The following is a 22,132-nucleotide window of genomic DNA, read 5'->3' on the forward strand; positions in this document are numbered from 1 at the left end:
ATCATTCAGAATTGCCTGAAGTCTAGCTGAACAGAAGTCCTATAACTAAGGACATACAGAAGAAACCATGTCGAGCCTGAAAGCCTTATCAAAAAAGAATTCAATTATGAGGATTTGTTTCCTACCCAAAATGGTTCATTTAAGGATTCATGAAGTATTCATCCTTCCGTGAGTTCATGGGGAGAAGATGATGTCTAGAGCCTCTACCTGTATGGCAATCAAATGGGACTGGAGGTATTATTTTGCTAACAACCAAATGCTTTTTTTATTGGTTTCTTGCTGGACCAAAATAAGAGTTATGAAAACCAGTTTTGTGTCAATTGGGAAAATCTGAAGATGGATTATGACAGTATGTTTTTAATATTCTTGGGTAAAATAATAACATTGTGCTTTGCTCATTGGAGAGGAATGCTGAATTATCAAGGATGACGTGTCAGAGTATCAAATAGTTCAGCAAAAAAAAAGAAGTCTGAAGATAAAGCACATGTAATAAAACTATGACAATGGGGAATCTAGGTCAAGAATAAATAGGTGTTGCTTCTCCCCCGCCCCCAAGTAAACAAAAATAAAATTATCTCAGAGGTCCAGGGTGGAGCAGTCTGATATTTGCCAGAGTGGCAGTTCTAGGACAGGCCCAGGCTTGGGAAATTCTGGGAGATTCATAAAGGATGTAACACTATGACTTTTGCTTCTCTAAACTGGTTCATGTAGCTTTTTTGGGGGCGGGGGGGTCTAAATACTGACATTATATCTATCAATTGACACACTTTATTTTTTTTTAATTGCTTAAAGTATTACAAAGGGTATTACATATGTGTCCATTTTATCCCCCAACCCTAGACAGTCCCCTAGGCTCCCCTATCCCCCAGTGTCTTATGTCCATTGGTTATGCTTATATGCATGCATACAAGTCCTTTAGTTGATCTCTTACCCCCCTACCTCCTGCCCCCCAACCCTCCCCGGCCTTCCCGCTGCAGTTTGACAATCTGTTTGAGGCAGCTCTGCCTCTGTATCTATTATTGTTCAAAAGTTTATAATGGTCTCTATTATCCATGAATGAGTGAGATCATGTGGTATTTTTCCTTCATTGACTGGCTTATTTCACTTAGCATAATGCTCTCCAGTTCCATCCATGATGTTGCAAATGGTAAGAGTTCCTTCCTTTTTACAGCAGCATAGTATTCCATCGTGTAGATGTACCACAGTTTTCTAATCCATTCATCTACTGATGGGCACTTAGGCTGTTTCCAGATCTTAGCTATGGTGAATTGTGCTGCTATGAACATAGGGGTGCATATATCCTTTCTGATTGGTGTTTCTGGTTTCTTGGGATATATTCCTAGAAGTGGGATCACAGGGTCAAATGGGAGTTCCATTTTCAGTTTTTTAAGGAAACTCCATACTGTCTTCCATAGTGGCTGCACCAGTCTGCATTCCCACCAGCCGTGCACAAGTGTTCCTTTTTCTCCACATCCTCTCCAGCACTTGTCGTTTGTTGATTTGTTGATGATAGCCAGTCTGACAGGTGTGAGATGGTACCTCATTGTTGTTTTGATTTGCATCTCTCGGATGATTAGTGACTTTGAGCATGTTTTCATATGTCTCTTGGCTTTCTGAATGTCCTCTTTTGAAAAGTGTCAATTGACACACTTTATTCCTGATTTTGTCATCTTTGCAGAATTTGACACTTTTCGTCATTCTCTTCTGACCACTTCACTTCTTCTTTAAACTTTTCCTCCCAGAATAATCAATGAAAAACTCACAGGAGAGAACCCTGATATCCAAAGACCAAAGGTGGAGACCACACAGAGACTGGTAGGAGGGGTGGAGGCATGAAAGGGCTACCCAGGCACCCACAGATGGTAACCGCAGTCCCGAAGAGATGTCTCAGCTGTGGGGGGTGGAATGCCATGAAGAACTCTGGGATCTAATCCTGAAGCTGGGCTCCCGGGCAGAGAGCACCAAACTGAGGAGGGTACCCACATAACATCTAGCTGTGAAAAGCAGTGGGGTGCTGTCTGCCAGGGAGTGGCAGCTAGAGTTCAAGCACCCTCTTAAAGGGCCAACACACAAAATTTCCCCATGGAGCCACCCACTTTGTGCTCTAGCAGAAGGAGGGTGAAGTGGACTGAAGGTGTGAGAGCAGAACTCAGGACCGGAGACCCAGGGGACAGAGCTCAGAAGGCAGACACCCCAAGTTTCCTGGGCTGAGTAATTCCCTAACACAACAAGGCTATTATTAAAAATAAACGGTCAAATAAAGAGCTTCCCAGACAAAAAAAAAGGCTAAAGGAGTTCATCACCACCAAGACAGCATTACAAGAAATGCTAAAGGGATTGCTGTAGGGATTGCTGAGAAGAAACAGAGAGAGCAACCTAGCCATATGGAATTAAAATGGCTATAAATAAGTACCTCTTAATAATAACCCTATATGTAAATGGATTAAATGCTCCAATCAAAGGGATTAGGGTAGCTGAATAGATATAAAAACATGACCCAACTATATGGTACCTACAAGAGAACCACCTCAAAACAAAAGACACACACAGGATGAAAGGGAAGGGATGGAAAAAAGTTTTCCATGCAAATGGAAAAGAAGAAAAAAGCTGGAGTAGCAATACTCATATCCGACAAAATACACTTTAAAAGCATCATGCTAAGTGAAATAAGCCAGTTGGAGAAAGATAAATATCATATGCTCTCACTGATTTGTGGAATATAATGAACAATATAAACTGATGAAGAAAAATAGAGCCAGTGGGAAAAAATATTCTAAAATATAATGGGGACACAGCTGATTCTCACAGCCAGCTGGCCTGGAGGTCAAATCCCCCTAGTATTAACTACAACAATCAAGGCTTAACTACAGGAGGACTGCACACAAAGACCACTAGGGGGTGCACCAAGAAAGCATAAAAAATGCGGAGACAAAGAAACAGGACAAAACTGTCAATGGAGGATATTCAGTTCAGAACCACACTTTTAAGGTCTCTCAAGAACTGTCTAGAAGCCGCCGATAAATGTAGTGAGATCCTCAACAAATCTAATGAGACCCTCGATGTTATGATAAAGAACCAACTAGAAATTAAACATACACAGACTGAAATAACGAATATTATACAGACTCCCAACAGCAGACCAGAGGACCGCAAGAATCAAGGCAAAGATTTGAAATGCGAAGAAGCTAAACACACCCAACCAAAAAAGCAAAATGAAAAAAGAATCCGAAAATACGAAGATAGTGTAAGGAGCCTCTGGGACAGCTTCAAGCGTACCAACATCAGAATTATAGGGGTGCCAGAAGATGAGAGAGAGCAAGATATTGAAAACCTATTTGAAGAAATAATGACAGAAAACTTCCTCTACCTGGTGAAAGAAATAGACTTACAAGTCCAGGAAGCTCAGAGAACCCCAAACAAAAGGAATCCAAAGAGGACCACACCAAGACACATCATAATTAAAATGCCAAGAGCAAAAGACAAAGAGAGACTTTTAAGAGCAGCAAGAGAAAGAAACTCAGTTACCTACAAGGGAATACCCATACGACTGTCAGCTCATTTCTCAACAGAAACTTTGCAGGCCAGAAGGGAATGGCAAGAAATATTCAAAGTGATGAATAGCAAGAACCTACAACCAAGATTACTTTATCCAGCAAAGCTATCATTCAAAACTGAAGGTCAGATAAAGAGCTTCACAGATAAGGAAAAGCTAAAGGAGTTCACCACCACCAAACCAGTATTATATGAAATGCTGAAAGGTATCCTTTAAGAAGAGGAAGAAGAAGAAAAAGGTAAAGATACAAATTATGAACAACAAACATGCATGTATCAACAAGTGAATCTAAGAATCAAGTGAATAAATAATCTGGTGATCATAATAGAATCAGGGACATAGAAAGGGAATGGACTGACTATTCTTGGGGGGGAAAGGGGTGTGGGAGATGCGGGAAGAGACTGGACAAAAATCGTGCACCTATGGATGAGGACAGTGGGTGGGGAGTGAGGGCAGAGGGTGGGGCAGGAACTAGGAGGAGGGGAGCTATGGGGGAAAAAAGAGGAACAAATGTAATAATCTGAACAATAAAGATTTAATTAAAAAAATAAATAAATAAATAAAATATAATGGAAGTAATCCTGTTATTTGCAGATTTTTAATATTTCCTGCAACTTTTGTGATATCATACTATGTTAGTACACTTTTGGTAATATTATTATACTTAAAATCCTTTTATTCATGAAATATTAATGTTTATTGCATGTAATATTATTATATGTAAGATCATTTTTCTTGAATAATTGGTGTTTATTGCATGTAACATTATTATATTTAAGATAATTTTTCTTGAAATATTAAGGTTTATTGCATGTAACATATTTAAAATTGTTTTTCTTGAAATAAAAAAAACTTGAAAAAATCCTATCTAATAAAGAGGGAATATGCTAATTGACCTTCACACCATTGCAAAGATGGCGGTGCCCACAGCCAATAAGGAGGGAATATGCTAATTGACTGCCATGCCCTCAAAGATGGCGGTGCCAACAGCCACAAGATGGAGGTGCTTAGTCCCCTCAGCCCCATCAGGGTGGCAGGCGGGCAGCAAGCCAGGCCTGCCCCTAGGCGGGCCTGGCAGCTCTGTGTTCCTACCTCTGGAGTCCCCCAGTCCCCTCAGCCCTCCAGCCGCCCAGGGCCGCCTGAGGTGCAGGTAACCAGGGCCACCTGAGGCTCAGGTAACCAGGGCCAGCCGAGGCTTGCGCTGCCGGCAGTGGCAGCAGCAGAGGTGTGATGGGGCATCGCCTTCCCCTGATCGCCGGGTTGCCGCCTGCCCCTGAGGGCTCCCGGACTGTGAGAGGAGGCTGGCTGGGCTGAGGGATTTTCATGCATCAGGCCTCTAGTAAAATAAATAAAAATGCAAAAAAAAAACAACACCCAAAAACTTTTCCTCCTCTTACTTTTGTGACTATCCTCCCTCCTTGTTTGGTTTTACTTGTATTTGATTATTTGTTTCTTTAATATTACCCAGTGCACTTCTGCTTATGTGTGCCTGAAATAGCTGTATCTACCCTCAAGCTTAAATCACTGTATCTTAGTGCTAGACAGTTTCCTGACATTTCTTTCCCAGAATGTGTCCATAATGGATCTCAGTAGTTTCTGCTCCTTCATCACAAAGCTGCTCTTCTTATTTTTAGGCCTAAATTATAGCACTATTATGCAGTCCTCCAGGGCCAGAAACATAAATCCTTCTTCTGCTTTATCATCAATAGTAGATTACTAAATTTACTAAGTACTGCTTTTAGAACCAGTGGTTCTCAAAGTGGGGTTCTCAGATCACCACCAGTAGCAGCAATATGTGGGAACTTGTTAGAAATTAAAATTCTCAGTCTCGCTCCAGACCTAATATGAAACTCTGGGGATGGAGACAGCAATCTGTGTTAACATGCCAATGAGGTGATTTTGATTCACCGTAAAGTCTGAGGGCCAGTATTCTAAACTAGAAGTTTTTAATCCTAGGAATCCATTTAGGAGGACCAAAAAGCATTTGTAAGTGTGTCTAAAACTGAATGTGTATCTGTATATACTTCTCTGAATGAATAGCTTTTACTCCTTTTATTTTCAAACTAGAGGCCCGGAGCATAAAATTTGTGCGTGGGCGGTGGGGGGCGGGAGGAGGTGTCCCTCAGCCCAGCCTGCACCCTCTCCAATCTGGGACCCCTCGAGGGATGTCCAGCTGCCCGTTTAGGCCTAATCCTAGTGGATGGGATCGGGCCTAAACGGGCAGCTGGACTTCCCTCTCACAATCCAGGACTGCTGGCTCCCAACCGCTTGCCGGCCTGCCTGTCTGATTGCCCCTAACCACTCCACTGCCAGCCTGATCAATGCCTAACTGCTCCCCTGCTGGCCTGGTCGCCTCTAACTGCCCTCCCCTGCCAGCCTGGGCGCCCCTAACTGCCCTCCCCTGCAGGCCTGGTCCCCCCCAACTGCCTTCCCTTTCAGGCCTGGTCCCTCCCAACTGTCCTCTCCTGCTGGTTTGATTGCCCACAACTGCCCTCCCCTGCCAGCCATCTTGTGCCCACATGGGGTGGCCATCTTGTGAGTTGGAGTGATGGTCAATTTGCATATTATTATTTTATTAGATAGGATGACCAAGTAATCCATATTTAGGACTGTCCCTTGCTTTCCATTACCATGATCCAGTCCCTTCGCTTCTGATTTGCACCCTTTTCAATGTATTTCCATGCTGCAGAGACAGTAATTCTAACACATGATTTTGATCATGGTTACTCTGCTGCTCCAGGGACTATAATAGCTCCCAACAGATTATGATTAAGTGATCTATTAGTATGACAAATACCACCTTTTACCAAGGCTTATTATTTTTATCCATTTCTAGTCATTCTCAGCCTTTGGTCTAGCAATAGTAAATCTGAATATTCTGGAACTCATTTAGGCTCTCAGACCTCTCTCTCTTTGTATATTCTGCATGCTTATTCTGGAAGGCCCCTCACTACTCCTCCCTCCTTGCCTGGCTAATTCCTATTTATTCCAGATTCAGTGCAACATCTCTCCTGGGAAGTTTTCCAGTAAGACTAAGTTTAAGTGGCCCTCTTAGGTGCTCCCATGACCTGTGCTTATCCCTCTGGTAGTAGTTCTCAAACATCTTTATACTCTTGAAAAATATTGAAGACCCTAAGAGATTTATGGGTTCCAGAGATCTTCCCAATATTCACATACTTATACTAATAAAAGGGTAATATGCTAATTAGACCGGGTCAACTGGTCATCTTCTGGATATCTGCTTTCCTTCCGGACAAGGCTATGGTGGCGGGGGCCGAGGCAGAGATGGTTATGGGCGATCAGGCCAGCAGGGGAGCAAGCAGTTAAGGGCGCAATCAGGCCAGCGCAGGAGAGCAAGCAGGTAGGGGCCATCAGGCCAGCAGGGGAGGGCAGTTGGGGGCAATCAGGTCGGCAGGGGAGGGCAGTTGGGGGCGATCAGGCAGGCAGGCGAGCAGTTAGAAGCCAACAATCCCGGATTGTGAGAGGGATGTCTGACTGCATCCTGTGGGATAGGGTCTAAACTGGCAGTTGGACATCCCCCGAGGGGCCCCAGGTTGGAGAGGATGCAGGCTGGGCTTAGGGACACCCCCTTCATCACCATGCATGAATTTTGTACACCAGGCCTCAAGTCTATCTACACTAATAAAAGAGAAAAATGGTAATTGGCGTACGGCGATACCTTTTTCATTGGCTAATCAGGGCTATATGCAAATTAACTGCCAACTAAGATTGGCAGTTAACTGCCCACTAAGATTGGCAGTTAACTGCCAACTAAGATTGGCAGTTAACTGCCAACAAGATGGCGGCTAATTTGCATATGTAGGCACAATGCAGGGAGGCAAAAGGGAAAGCAGGAAGAAGCCCCCTGCCACTGACAGTGATCGGAAACCCAGGGGGGAGCTAAGAGCTGGGGGGCAGGGCGAAGGCGGCCCCAGGGCCATGATCGGAGAATCAGGCGCCTTTGCCGCCCTGGCCAGTGATAGCAGGAAGTAGGGGTGGAGCCAGCGATGGGAGCTGGGCACGGTCGAAGCTGGCAGTCCCAGGAGCTAGGGGTCCCTTGCCTGGGCCTAAAGCGAAGCCCACAATCGCGGCGCCCCCCGCCGCCACTGCAGGTCCCCGCTGCCCGGGCCGGACGCCTAGGCCAGAGGCGTTAGGCCTGGGCAGGGGCGGAGCCTGCAACCGCGGGGAGCTGGGGGTCCCCTGCCCACGCCTGACACCTCTGCCGGAGGCCTCAGGCCTGGTCAAGGGGCCGATCCGGTGATTGGTGACCGGAGGGTGATGAGGGTCAACTCCTCTGGCTGAGGCATCAGGCCTGGGTGGGGGGCGGAGCCGGGGATTGGGGGCATATGATGGTCCCCTTGCCCAGGCCTGAAGCCTGGGTCAGAGGCGTCAGGCTTGGGCGGGGGGTGGAGCAAGCGATCAGAGGGAGATGGGGGTCCCCTGCCCAGGCATGATTCCTGGGCCAGAGGCCTCAGGCCTGGGCAGGGGCCAGAGCCAGTGATCGGGGGGAGATGGGGGTCCCCTGTCCAAGCCTGACACCTCTGGCGGAGGCATCAGGTCTGGGCAAGGGGCCGATCAGGCGATCGGAGGGTGATGGGGGTCAACGCCTGAGGGCTCCCAGTATGTGAGAGGGGGCAGGCTGGGCTGAGGGACACTCTCCCCCCGCCCCCCCATACCCAGTGCATGAATTTCGTGCACCAGGCCCCTAGTAATAATAACAGGATATATGCTAATTAGACTAGACGTCTTCTGGACATCCTTCCTGGCAAAGCTGGGGCCAGAAGGAAGCCAGCAAGTCCTGGTGCCTGCCGGCAGCCAGAGGAGGGAAGCCCGGGTCCCAGGTGCCAGAGGGAAGCCCGGTGCCGGCAGCTGGGGGAAGGAAGGTCTATTCTTGCATGAATTTTCATGCACTGGGCCTCTAGTATTATTATAAAACTAGAGGCCTGGAACATGAATTCGTGCACCAGTGAAGTCCCTTGGCCTGGCCTGTGGGATCGAGCCTAAACCAGCTCTCTGATATCCCCCCAGGGGTCCCGGATTGCAAGAGGGTGCAGGCCAGGTCAAGGGACCCCACTTGTGCAGAATTGGGGCCGGGGAGGGATGCGGGAGGTTGGCCAGCTGGGGAGGGACCATGGGAGGGCTCCAGGGTGTGTCCGGGCTGTCTTGTTCAGTCCTGATCGGCTGGACCCCAGCAGTAAGCTAACCTGCCAGTTGGAGTGTCTGCCTCCTGGTGGTCAGTGCACATCACAGCAAGCAGTTGAGCGACCTTAGCATATCATTAGCATATTATGCTTTGACTAGAGGCCCAGTGCACAAAAATTTGTGCACTCAGGGGGGAAGGGGGGTCCCTCAGCCCGGACTGTGCCCTCTCGCAGTCTGGGACCCCTCGGGAGATAACGACCTGCTGGCTTAGGCCTGCTCCCGGGTGGCAGAGGGCAGGCCCAATCCCTAGGTGCAACCCCTGGTTGGGCTCAGAGCAGGGCCGATTAGGGAGTTGGGGCGCCGTCCCCTGTCATGCACAGAGCAGGGCCCATCGGGGGGTTGGGGCTCCGTACCCTGTCATTTACAGAGCAGGGTCGATCAGGGGTTTGGGGAGTTCCCCCCTGTCACACACAGAGCAGGGTCCATCAGGGGGGTTGGGGAGCTCCCCCATCACGCACAGAGCAGGGCCCATCAGGGGTTTGGGGAGCTCCCCCCTGTCACTCACAGAGTAGGGCCAATAGGGGAGTTGGGGCACCGCCCACTGTCACACACAGAGCAGGGCGGATCAGGGGGTTGGGGCGCCGCACCCTGTCACACTCAGGGCAGGGCCGATGGGGAGGTTATGACTCTACCCCATCACACACAGAGCAGGGCCCGTGGGGGCGGGGGTTGGGGCGCCGCCCTCTATCACCCACAGAGCAGGGCTGATCAGGGGGTTGTGGCCCCGCCCCCTGTCACACACAGAGCCACAGGGCAATCAAGGGGTTTGGGCGCTGCCCCCTGTCACGCTGATCCCAGTGCCGGGAGGCCTCGCGGCTCCGCTGATCCCGGTGCTGGGAGGCATATTACCCTTTTACTATATAGGGTAGAGGCCTGGTGCACGGGTGGGGGCTGGCTGGTTTGCCCTGAAGGGTGTCCTGGATCAGGGTGGGGGTCCCCACTGGGGTGCCTGGCCGCCTGGGTGAGGGAATGATGGCTGTTTGCAGCTGATCACACACCCTTCAGGGTGGGGATCCCCACTGGGGTGCCTGGCCAGTCTGGGTGAGGGGCTGAGGGCTGTTTTCAGACTGGCGGGTGACTGAAGCTCCCAACCGCTCCTTTTTTTTTTTCTTTTTTTTTTTTTTTTTAAATTCTGGGCCAGCTTTAGCTCTGGCTCCAGCTCTGAGGCCTCTGCTGCTGAAAGCAGGTATCTGGTTTGTTTGGGTTCTATAATCGAGACACTGTATCAACTCCAGCTCTGAGATCCCAGCTAGCTGAAAGCAGGTTTCTGGGGTTTTGTTTAGCTTCTATATTTGTTACAATGTTTCAAACTGCCAGCTCAGAGGCCTGCAGTGGCAGGCGGAACGTTGGAGTCCTTCATCAATGAAGCAAGCAAGCCTCATGTTCACTTCCACCTGCCTGGCTGCCGGCCGCCATCTTGGCTGGCAGTTAATTTGCATATCGCCCTGATTAGCCAATGGGAAGGGTAGCGGTCGAATGCCAATTACCATGTTTCTCTTTTATTAGATAGGATTGGTTGAATGGACAGCTGGACAAACGGACACTTAGCACTTTAGGCTTTTATTATAAAGAATGGTTTGACCTTGTGGACCCACTATAAGTTGCCTCTAGGACCCTCAGAGTTCTGGGGATAGCATTTTCACATACTACTATTTCACATACTACTGTCACTTTCTCTCATTAGGTTGCAAGTTTTCTGTGGACCATCTGTAACTGTTTTCTTTGTGCCCCTAAGTGGTGCATAAAACAATAAATATTAATACCTGCGGAATGAGCACATAAGTGACATTATAAACAATGACCGCACAGCCTTGATCTTACTACCTCTGTCCTTAATTTACACGTTTTGTAAAACTTTCCACTTTTTTTCCCTTTACAATTATGAGGCCGGCCAATTTTTTTAAATAGTTGGGGTGAGGGAGCCACCTGTACATTAAAATGACGCGTTTATGGTTTGGTCAAGTATCTGCGATGTCAGCGTCATTCCTCTCCAGCGACAGCAGGCCGGGCTTTCCGTTCCCTAGTCCTAGCTAAAGGCCGGAAAGAGCTGAGTTTCCTACGTTTACAGGAGCACAAGTACTTGGCCCAGTGGCATCCGGGTAAACAAAGGCGACAAACCCCTTGGGGGAGAAGAGGAGCAAGAGCCACGGCCTCGTAGACAGTGAGCCAGGCCGTCGCCTCGCGAGATCTGCTGCGTTGCCCGAGCGACGCTTCCGGCGGCGCGCGCAGCCCCGGGAGCAGGCGAGTTGGGAAATGAGCGGCTAGACCTGCCCGCCGCCGGGAGCTCGCCGGCGGGAGCGCGCTCGCGGCCGCGCGTGCTCCGCTTTCCCGGCTCCGTCGCTGACGCGTCGCAGACGTTGGGGCACTGAAGGGAGCAGCCGTGGGAGCGGGATGAACAGCGGCGGCGGCTTCGGTTTGGGCTTAGGCTTCGGCCTCAGCCCTACGACAGTGATTCAGGTGACGAACCTGTCGTCCGCGGTGACCAGCGAGCAGATGCGGACGCTTTTTTCCTTCCTAGGAGAAATCGAGGAGCTGCGGCTCTACCCCCCGGAGTAAGTGCTCGAGCTCGGCGGGGGGAGGGGCGCGGGCGCCACGGGGACCTGGGGACTGGCGCGGGGGAGCGCGGCCGGGGGCGCGCGGTGCCCGTCACGTGACCGCCCGGCCTTACCTGGGTGCCCACGTTTGATTAGGGCGGCGCGGGGCACCGCGATCCCACCTTTTTTGTGAGCCGGGCTTTGGGGGCTTAACCTCTGCACCGAGCTCTTACAAAGGCTGCCTTTTTTTCCGTGCCTCCAGGACTAGTGCTCTCCGCCGAATCCTGCAATTCGGGGTCTCCCCCTCCCCTTTTTTCCAGAACTTAAGATGGCCGCAGGTGGGCCCCGAACTGCCCTCCCGGCGGACGCCTGGTGCGCGATGCGAAAATCGCGGGGATGCGCCTGCGAACTGTCTGGTTCTTAGGGCCCGGTGCCAGGCCGCTGTTGCCGCCGGGAAGCCTGGGATTGCAGGGACTTGGGCTGTTTGTTCTCGGGGCGGTGCTCAGGAATTCAGCAGCATCTCGGTCCGCTCGGCCGAGCCCCTCCGTGTGGGTAAACATCGCGTCCCGTCACCCTCTCGGCCGCAGATGAGTGTTTCCTCCTGGAAGGTCACGCTGTCCCGACGCCTCCAGAGAAAGTATTAGCTGGTGCGGGATTCTCTCTGCTGCATATTCTTCCAAGTCCAGATAGGCCAGGTCGCGGACACTTCCTGAGTAGTTAGTGTGTTTTGAAGTAAGATTTCCCTATTGCAGTAATACTCTCTACTCAGAATTTGTCAGGGGTTTGTGGGTGGTTCACATTCTTCTACGCATAACGTGTTTTGTTGTTTTTTTTTTTTAAAACGATAGAGCTTAGAATCTTAAAATCCTCAATATTTTGTTTATTCTGTCGAAATCCTGTGAAAGAAGGGAGAGGAGTTGTCGAGTATTTTTCTTTTTAAAAATATTTGTGCCTTTTTGGTTTATTTCACTTAAGTCTTTAGGTTTTCTGTCTGTATATCGCATTGCTACTTCCTAGGTATTGATAAAAGCTGGCCCAAAAGGCCCTCTGCTTGTTGTTGTGGGGTAATTCATGCATACAGGGAAGTTGAGAGAACGCCCAGGTCTCCTTCACCTGCGTTCATCGCTTGCCTCGGTTGATTTCTTTCCGCCTGACTCCCCTTCTCACCGCCCCTCTCCTCTCCCACCTCCCGGTCCGTGGGAAAGTGCGTGCAGTAGTTGTAGACACCGTAGCCATTCATCCCTCAACTTGTCAGTATGTATCTCTGAAGACAAGCACAGCCTCCTACAATGCCACACTGTTTACATGCCCAAGGAGTTTAACATTGATAAGGTAATATATGTTTATGGTAAAAGTCCCCCAGATATTCTAATGTTTTTTTTTTTTTCTTTTTTTGACCTAGATTGTAATCAGACTCTACCCATTGCATTTGGTTATCTCCTTTAATCTAGAACAGCCCCCTGTCATCGTTTTAAAAGTCATGACATTGATACTATGTCTTGTAGTTTGTTTTTGTAGAATGACTCATAATCTGGATTTATATAGATTGCTTCTGCATGAAAACATTCAGGTAATATTTTATCAAGCATACTTCATAAGTGTACATACACTCACATCTTTGTTGACTAGCTGTGACATACATAGCTTTGAACATCTTATTTAACTTTCGAAAATGCTTTCTGCTATCCATTTAAGCATTGGAAACTTCTTAATAATTGAGAAGTGCTTGGAGGAGTGCTGTATCCTGCAAGAATTGGAATCATGCAGTAAAAATATTTTGTATTTAAATCTTCGTAACCTAACCTTGCTTGTAAGGTTGTGGTAATAAGGTTTCTTGTAGGTAGAACTACATCACAGAATAGTCTTCATTGGCAACATAGTACCACTTACATAGTTGAAATGTGGGCTTGGGTGGCACATGCTGCCAGTAATTATCTGACACTTGGTAATGAACTGTTTTTTGAAATCAAGTGTTAATTACTTGCCCTTTAAAAGTCAAAGAGAATAAAGAGCTCTTTATTTAAACATTGTACATTAATATGAAGTGAGTGTGTCACAAACTGTAATATGTTTAATGAAACTAACATAAATATAACACATATGGGCCAGGCAAAATCCTTAACCAGTTTTTCCATAAATGCAATCCCTTATTCCTGTTTTTAAAAAATATTGATATACTTTTGTTCTGCTCTGTAATGAAGTTGTCATATAATATGGTCAATATATTACAGATGTGTTTGCAGGTTTGGGTTGAAATGGATAAAAATGCAATAGTAGTAGTTGTATGGAAGATATACATTTCAGTGTTAATGATAGTGAAATTTTTGCAGCAAGCTTTTTATAATATACTTTTTATAATATGAGGTATAATGTGCAATAGAAGAGTGCATGGATAAGTATTTATCCCAAGTGAACATTTCTGTGTAACCAGCACCCAGATCAGAATTGTCTACACCCTAGAATTATGCTTCCCTTCAAAGGGTGATCCTGTCCCTGATTTCTAATACCATTTCGAACATTAACACTGTTGATTTTTTGCTTGCTGGTTTTCTTTTTCTCTCTGGTCTTCAAAAGTACTAATAAGGCAAAATCTGTCAACTACTTAAGTTTATTTAGTTAAAAAAATATAGCCAATATAGTCACTTTATGAACATTAGAGAAAGAGAAATACCACCTCTCCCACCACCCTAACAAAACCTCTCTCCATTTCCATGTGTTTTCTTCAAGTCCATTTTATATGTGTTTATTTTAATATGGTGTGATCAAAGGATTTATACAAATAAGCATTTTTCAGTGCTTTACTTATAGCAGTGGTTCTCAACCTTCCTAATGCCACGACTCTTTAATACAGTTCCTCATGTTGTGGTGACCCCCAATTTCATTGTTACAAATTGAACATAATTAAAGCATAGTGATTAATCACAAAAACAATATATAATTATATATGTGTTTTCCGATGGTCTTAGGCGACCCCTGTGAAAGGGTCGTTCGGCCCCCAAAGGGGTCGCGACCCACAGGTTGAGAACCACTGACTTATAGTAATATTTACAGACTAATCTATCCTTAGTGTTTGTGTCATTGGAATGATATCATTGGAGATGTATTGGCTGCCTGTTTTGCCTTGGGGGGTGTGTGTGTAAGTGGATTTTAGGGAGAAGCAAGCATTTGAAATGTGTACTTTTGATTGTCAATAATGATTGGAGGGCCTTCTGGCATTTATTGGGTAAGTGTCAGTCATTCATATTAGAAAGTCTTATACAGGGAAGAATTGTGCCATACGGAGTATCACTGGAGCCCTACTGAGAAACCCTATTATAATTCATGTGTCAGTATTTTCATACATAAAACTATGTACTTTGTCCATGCTTTGGTGATAGATCCTCAAAGGGTATGTAGTAATATAATAAAATATTAGATATATTATTACCAACTTGCCTTTTAAAAAATCGTGCAGTGTCATCACCATGTTTAGTGAAAGACAAAATAACCAGTGAGGGCCCAGGAAATTTAAATTATGCTCAAAAAGTTGGTTTGTGATTTCTGCATAAATCTTCAGAAATTCCGACTTAAAAACAACAACAATTGTAGAAAGTCTTATATTTTAAAAAACAAAATTCAGCAAATGAGGTCAAAGTATAATTTGCTATTTGGATACTGCTACTTTCTTTAGAGGCATACATTTAGACCAAATGAAAAATGTAACCCCCTTTCAAAAAGTAAAAATTTCATTGTAAAATGATAATCCTATTAAATTAAAGATCTATTTAATAGCTTAGAAAGCTTTACTCTTTTATTTAATTTTATTTTTTCCGTCACCATTAATTCTCTCTTCCACCTAGAGAGAAAACTTTAAATATAAGATTTGGAAACATCCTGATTTATAAATAAATATAAATACACATTTGTTTACTGAGATACTAATTATCTGTACATATGCTTGCTACTGTATCATAATTTAGCCTATCATATTAAAAATAAAAGTGTTACTACCTCTTCAGAAAAGCTCACATGTTTATATTTGTATAAATAAGTATAAATTGGTCTTTACTCTCTGTTTTAAGGAAGGTAATTGGAGATAAAAGTGAAGAAAATGCTTAAAGCAGTGGTGTAGCCATGTCGACTATCCATGCTCCTGTGATAATGCTGTTCAGAATAGACCAGAATTTTTTCATTTGTTCCTGGACTTAATCTTGGTGGCAGTTTTAACATGTAGTTGCTTTACTGACCAGGCTCACATTTTCTAGTGACATGGGCTTTTGAAGTGATATGGGTTTCAAACAGAGTATATATTTTAGTTTTCAACAGTGATTATTTAGGTTTTCATTCTTTCCCCAAAAGATCTGTCAATTTGGAAAGTGTTTCAGTGGTGGTTTGTCAGATTCCAAATTTCAGTCCTAAAAGAGAGTGTACTGGTACTTGTTGCAGTTGCTAGGACTTTAGTAGCTGATTGTAATCAGGTTTTTTTTTTGTTGTTGTTGCAAAAGACAGAAACAGTGCTATGCAACCTACCTCAAGAAAGAGACATTGAAAATAATGGAGGTTTCATTAAATTGAATAAAGACTAGAGTACAGCCAGGCCTCATGAGACCTGGGGCTGGGAATCAAAATGGTTTCAGCATAAGGTATAAAGCCTCCTCTTAGAGTCTTTGTGAGCTCAGTTTGTTTCTGTGTATTTGCTCAGTTTCTTTACAGACCTATTCTCTAGTCATCTGGCATCTGATTCAAGCCCTGACTCGAAGTGACTTTCCAGGCAAAAGAAAGGGAATCTGATTGTTGACAGTTAATTGGTCAAGCCACCCAAATTATAGGTTGCTGGCTAGCCAGTGAAATGTGGCTAATCAGTTGTGGCTTAAAGTTTACATCCGTTGAGGGTTTCACATCGGAAAGGCCTGTGCTGAAAGTATGTAGAATGTTTTTTGGTAGCACATATAAGATGGGTATCTAGCCCTGGCCGGTTTGGCTCACTGGATAGAGCGTCTGCCTGGGGACTCAAGGGTCCCAGGTTCGATTCCGGTCAAGGGCATGTTCCTTGGTTGTGGGCACATCCCCAGTGGGGAGTGTGCAGGAGGCAGCTGATCGATGCTTCTCTCTCATCGATGTTTCTAACTCTCTATCCCTCTCCCTTCCTCTCTGTAAAAAATCAATAAAATATATTAAAAAAATAAAGATGGGTATCTAATCACTTCGATATCTTAAAAAGGCTTTCCAGGAAACTTGAGCCTTGAAGAAAAGTGGAATTACCATTCAAAAAGGGAGTTACAGAGACATCATAAACAAATGGAACAATATGTACAAAGATGGCCCAGATGTTCTGGATGTGTGCTGGGAACCACAAGTAATTTTATGCCTGGATTTCTGGGCTCATTTTGATGATAAACAAGAACAGAGGGTGTCTTTGAAGAAATTTAAGCAGTGGAGTGACATGATGAAATTTAGGGTTTAGAATGATCACTGGCAGCTTTTGTGAAAGACCATTAATTAGGAGTTAAGATGTAGGCAGTATGATTGGTTAGGAGTCATTGTAGTAATACAGATGAGAAATGGTGAAGCCTGAATTAATGCGACACAGGATTTAATGAACAATTGTATGAAGAAGAGGGAAAGGTCAAGGAGGGAAACAATCCCCAAATCTCAGGAGTTTGATTAAAAATAGATTATACTACCCTGGCCAGTTTGGCTCAGTGGGTAGAGCGTCAGCCTGTGGACTGAAGGGTCCCGGGTTCAGTACCAGCCAAGGGCACATGCCTGGGCTGCAGGCTCGAGCCCCAGTGGGGGGTGTGCAGGTGACAGCTAATCGGTGATTCTCTGTCATCATTGATGTTTCTCTCTATCCCTCTCCCTTCCTCTCTGAAATCAATAAAAAAAAAGTTAAAAAAAAAAAGATTATTTCTTACACTAAACTGGTAGGGTGGGGAACTCATTGTGGTCACTCCTTCTGGGATGAAGCTGATGTATCAGCCACTCATCTCTCTCTCTTTTTTTAATATAGTTTATTGATTTTTTACAGAGAGGAAGGAAGAGGGATAAAGAGTTAGAAACATCGATGAGAGAGAAACATTGATAAGCTGCCTCCTGCACACTCCCTACTGGGGATGTGCCCGCAACCAAGGTACATGCCCTTGACTGGAATCGAACCTGGGACCTTTCAGTCCACAGGCCGACGCTATATCCACTGAGCCAAACCGTTAGGGTAGCCACTCATCTCTTGAATGTTGTTGATCACTGTGGCAGAAGAAAAGAGCTGAGCAATGGCCCTTAAACTACTGAATAGTGACATGGCAGTTATGCTTGAATTTAACTGGCCAAAGCAATTTGCATGGCTACATTTAACTTCAAGGAACAGAGAAATAGAATGTTACCATGTAGCCAGAAGCAGATTTGGAAATATTTGGTGAATAGTGCTAATGGTGTTCACATTAGTGACTCCCAGATTTCTGATTTCGGAAATGTGGTATCTTTAACTGAGTTGTGAAGTACAGGGCAATGGGCAGGACTGGTGAGGAAGGAGAAGGATGAGTTTTAAGACTGAATAAGGGTAGGCCCAGTGACTATCAAGGTGTAGTATTTCAGCAGGCTCTTGGATCTGGGAGTCTAGGGCTAAGAGAGACCTAAGTTGGAGACTTGGTAATGTAAAGGAATTAATTGTGGATGTGTGTATTTAACCTCAGTGACAAATACATGAAGTGATTGGCTTAGCTGTTGAGTTGGGGGCTGGAGGAGGGCGAATTGGGAGTCGGCTGGCCTGAAATCTGAATTGGATGGCGTTAGGCAGGAGTGAGTTAAGTTAGGTGGGGTGAGAAAGAGGTAGCTCTATTTTTATTTCTGCAACTTCAATTAGCCTAGTTATGTTAATAATATGAATAGTTTCAGGTTCCAAGTGCAAATATGTTTTATCACATTTTATATTATTTTAAAAAATATTTTTATTGATTTGAGAAGAAGAGAGAGAGAAAGAGATGGAAACATCAGTGATGAGAGAGAATCATTGATTGGCTGCTTCCTGCACACTCCACACTGGGGATGGAGCCCGAAACCCAGGCATGTGCCATGACCGGGAATTGAACTGTGATCTCTTGGTTCATAGATCCACGCTCAACCTTTGAGCCACACCAGCTGGGCTATCACAGTTTTTGATCAACAGCATAAATATGTATATTTAACCAGTATCAAGATGGATTTGTTGCTATATCTGAAAGACTTTTTAAATTTAAAAAATGATGAATATTTACCAATTAAATAGTATGTTAAGATTGTTTTAAAATTATTGATTAACTGAATGGTAAAGGTTGCTTGAAATTTGGAATTAGATGATGAGACTTTTAAGTTCTATCTTTGCCATTTACTAGATTTAGGATTATGTTAAATGTCCTTGACCTGTTTTATAACTAAATTACTGTTATTGCACAAGGGATATCTGATATTTTCAAATAATCTCTTCTTTTTGAGTCTGAAAAACCTTCATGTTTTAAAGTATTGTACATTTATGTTATATACTAGGTATACCAGGTGTACCAGGTAATAATGCGGATTTTGTAATCAAAGAAAACACGGTAATTTCAAGAGAAACATCAAAAGTGCTTTATTCAAAGTAATGTCTATCACTAGCTACACATTTCCCCCATCTTTCAGGTAATTTGTAGATACTGTCCCAATAGAACTTTTCTTGTTTTGAGGCAAACCATTCAGAGACCCAATTTTCCACTTCTTCATACGTTTTGAAGTGCTGCTCAGAAAGTGCTTGTGCCATCGATTGGAACAAGTGGTAATCTGAAGGAGCAAGGTCTGGTGAATACGGCGGGTGGGTTAATGCTTCCCAGGCAAGATCTTTTAACGTGTCTTTAACTGGTTTTGAAGTGTGTGATGGTGCATTATCAAAGCAAAATTACTTTGCCGTGTCTACTGGCACATTCTGGTCATTTTATGATCAAAGTGTGGTTCAAATTGATTATTTGTTATCAGTAGCGATCAGTATTCATGGTTTCACCTGGTTTTAGAAGCTCATAATACACCACACCTCCCTGATCCCATCAAATGCAGAGCATTGTCTTCTCTCCGAAGCGATTTGGCCTTGCAGGCGATGTTGATGGTTGACCTGGATCAACCCATGAGTTTGTGCATTTGGGATTCTCAAAATAAATCCACTTTTCACCGCCAGCCACAATTGGATGCAAAAAAGACTTTCTTTCGTGCCCTTGAAGCAACATTTTCTGATGACTTTGTGGTGGTTTTCCATTTGTCTTTTGTTCAGTTGATGTGGCATCCATTTTCCTTCCATTAAAATCTTTTGCACTGCTTGTAAATGATCGGAAATTGTTTGCTGAGCAACGTTTAATCTTTCTGCAAGTTGTTTTTGAGTTTGACACGCATCTTCATCCAAAATGCTTGTAATTGTTGGTCTTCAAACTTTTTTGGTTGACCTGGACGTTCTTTGTCTTTCACATTGAAATCATATTTTTAAAGTGTTTAAACCAGTGTTCACAAGTATCTTGAGATGGAGCATGATCACCATAAGCTTCTCAAAGTATATGGTAACTTTCAGCAGCACTTTTCTTCAAAATAATGAATTAAAATTTCCCGCAAATTCTCTTTTTTTGGCACAAAATTCGACATTTTTAAGTGTAAAAATACCTATGATGTTAACACCCTCAGCAAATTTACCTTATGAAGTTTTGAAGCTTGCTGTCAATGCAACAAAATAGCATACATATCAAATCACATGTATATCAACATATGTGTAACTCCATCTATTGAAAAAAAACTGCATTATTAACCGGTACACCTGGTATATATTTTGTTTGGGTAATTTTTTCCTTGTTAAAGATAATAATTAAACACTTTAATTAAACATAATTATGGGCAGGTTGATAAAATGATCATCCATGAGTATAGTGTATTTTGCAAACTAACAAGTTAAGATTCATATTATGAAAAAAATGCTTTAATCTGTGCCGTTTCCTTTTTACTATAAGCTTGCCTAGATTGAACTAAATCTAGTAGGACTTGTAAGAGTCTTTGCTCTTTTGCATATAGTAATATGTAACATTTTGTTTGTGAAATCTTTTGTCTGAACAATCACAATGCCTAGCCTGAAGTAGTCTACTGTATACAAAAGACTTTAATTTCATGTTATCTCATTGTTTCTAAGATTGTTAATGAAGTTTTTAGAAATTTAAATGTGCCAAGGAAGGCTTAGATGTAGTTACAAAATTTTAAGTCTTGCAGATTGGCGCTTTTATAAAGGTATTTTATAAAGGTATTTATGTGGTTCAACATCTTTGGATTAAGTAGTTGTTTTCACATTTTGCTCAGATTAATAATTTAATGTAAAGTTTTTTCAGACTTTAAAAAAAAATTTTATTGATTTTTTTACAGAGAGGAAGGGAGAGGGATAGAGAGTTAGAAACATTGATGAGAGAGAAACATCGATCAGTTGCTTCTTGCACACCCCCTACTGGGGATGTGCCTGCAACCAAGGTACATGCCCTTGACCAGCATCGAACCTGGGACCCTTCAGTCCACAGGCTGACGCTCTATCCACTGAGCCAAACCAGTTAGGGCAAGTTTTTAAATTTAAAGTTTTTTTTTATTTTTTATTTTATTGATTTTAGAGAAGAAGAGAGAGGGAGAGAGAGATAGAAACATCAGTGATGAGAGAGAATCATTGATTGGCTGCCTCCTGTTCGCCCCCTACCGGGGATCGAGCCTGCAACCCAGGCATGTGCCCGTGGCCGGAATCGAACCCAGCGACTCTTCAGTTTGCAGGCTGACGCTCTATTCATTGAGCCATACCAGCTAGGGCAAATTTAAAGTTTTTAGAAGTAAGGCTAATGGCCTGCTTAGTTATCACTAGTCTTTGCAGACAGATCATCATTAAAAGAGTAAGTTTTGCTATTTGATGTCTTAATGATCTTTAGCAATAAAACTTTGTAAGCCTTGATTCTGTAAAGTTCTCAGAAAATTTTTTAGTGAAAACGACAGAGCCAGCCAAATGTTTGTCTAATTGTTTTTCTTTTTATCTTGCAGCAACGCACCTCTTGCTTTTTCTTCCAAAGTATGTTATGTTAAGTTTCGTGACCGATCAAGTGTTGGCGTGGCCCAGCATCTAACTAACACGGTTTTTATTGACAGAGCTCTGATAGTTGTTCCTTGTGCAGAAGGTTGGTACTTCACATGTTTTCTTCTATTTTAATCTCTGTTCTGTCTATTAATTACCTTTGACTTTCTTAGAAATTGGCAAGTAGCTAGTGCTCTGGCATGTGTGTATGTATGTGAGAATGAAATTTGGAGATGGAAAGCATTTTTACTAATAAAACATATTAAAATGGTTAATTTGTTACTTAATGTAAGTTTAAAAAATAGTTAAACATTAAACAGTTTTATAAATGATTTGGCTTCTCCAGTTTACTTTGACTTTCTATAGTTAATTTGCAAGCTGTAAAGAAAGCTTCCAGAAATAAAAAAAATATATAAAAAAGGTTGTTTGGGGAAATTATTTTAAATGTGTAAATGAGTAGCCTCTGTGTATACAATATTAGTGATATTACATCAATAAAAAAATGTGCACATTTTGCCAATTTGGGGTTAAGTGATATTTATGGTTATAAGAAAACATTCGTAATTGAAGCTTTAAAATATTCTCTTAAGGTTGCCATGCAACTGGAATTTACTTTTCTCTTCTGGCTTTTTTTGTGGGAGGGGAAGGAGTAACTGAAGAAAAATCATGACAAGTAAATTTCCTTCATCAAAGAAATAGTTGTTGAAGATGGGAACAAGGCTGAAGCCTTATAGTTACTCGTTAAATTATATGACTTAACCTGCTTTAAGAGCAAATTATTACTAATAT

General features: G+C 43.7%; 1 protein-coding gene across 3 annotated transcripts in view; it reads left to right on the forward strand.

Moving 5' to 3' along the window:
- Positions 1-10,989: 10,989 nt before the first annotated feature.
- Positions 10,990-22,132, forward strand: part of SREK1 (splicing regulatory glutamic acid and lysine rich protein 1) — a 46,226-nt gene continuing 35,083 nt past the window's right edge. For all 3 annotated transcript variants that reach the window (XM_081090005.1, XM_081090002.1, XM_081090003.1), the window contains exons 1-2: positions 10,990-11,307; positions 21,313-21,446. Coding sequence is in view for 2 of the 3 variants with exons in the window: in XM_081090002.1 (XP_080946128.1) it covers positions 11,147-11,307; positions 21,313-21,446 (295 nt within the window). In the remaining variant the exon portion in view is untranslated. The remainder of the gene's footprint in view (positions 11,308-21,312; positions 21,447-22,132) is intronic.

The sequence above is a fragment of the Myotis nattereri genome (assembly GCF_964212035.1).
Source record: "Myotis nattereri genome assembly, chromosome: 4".
Taxonomy (NCBI): Eukaryota; Metazoa; Chordata; class Mammalia; order Chiroptera; family Vespertilionidae; genus Myotis; species Myotis nattereri.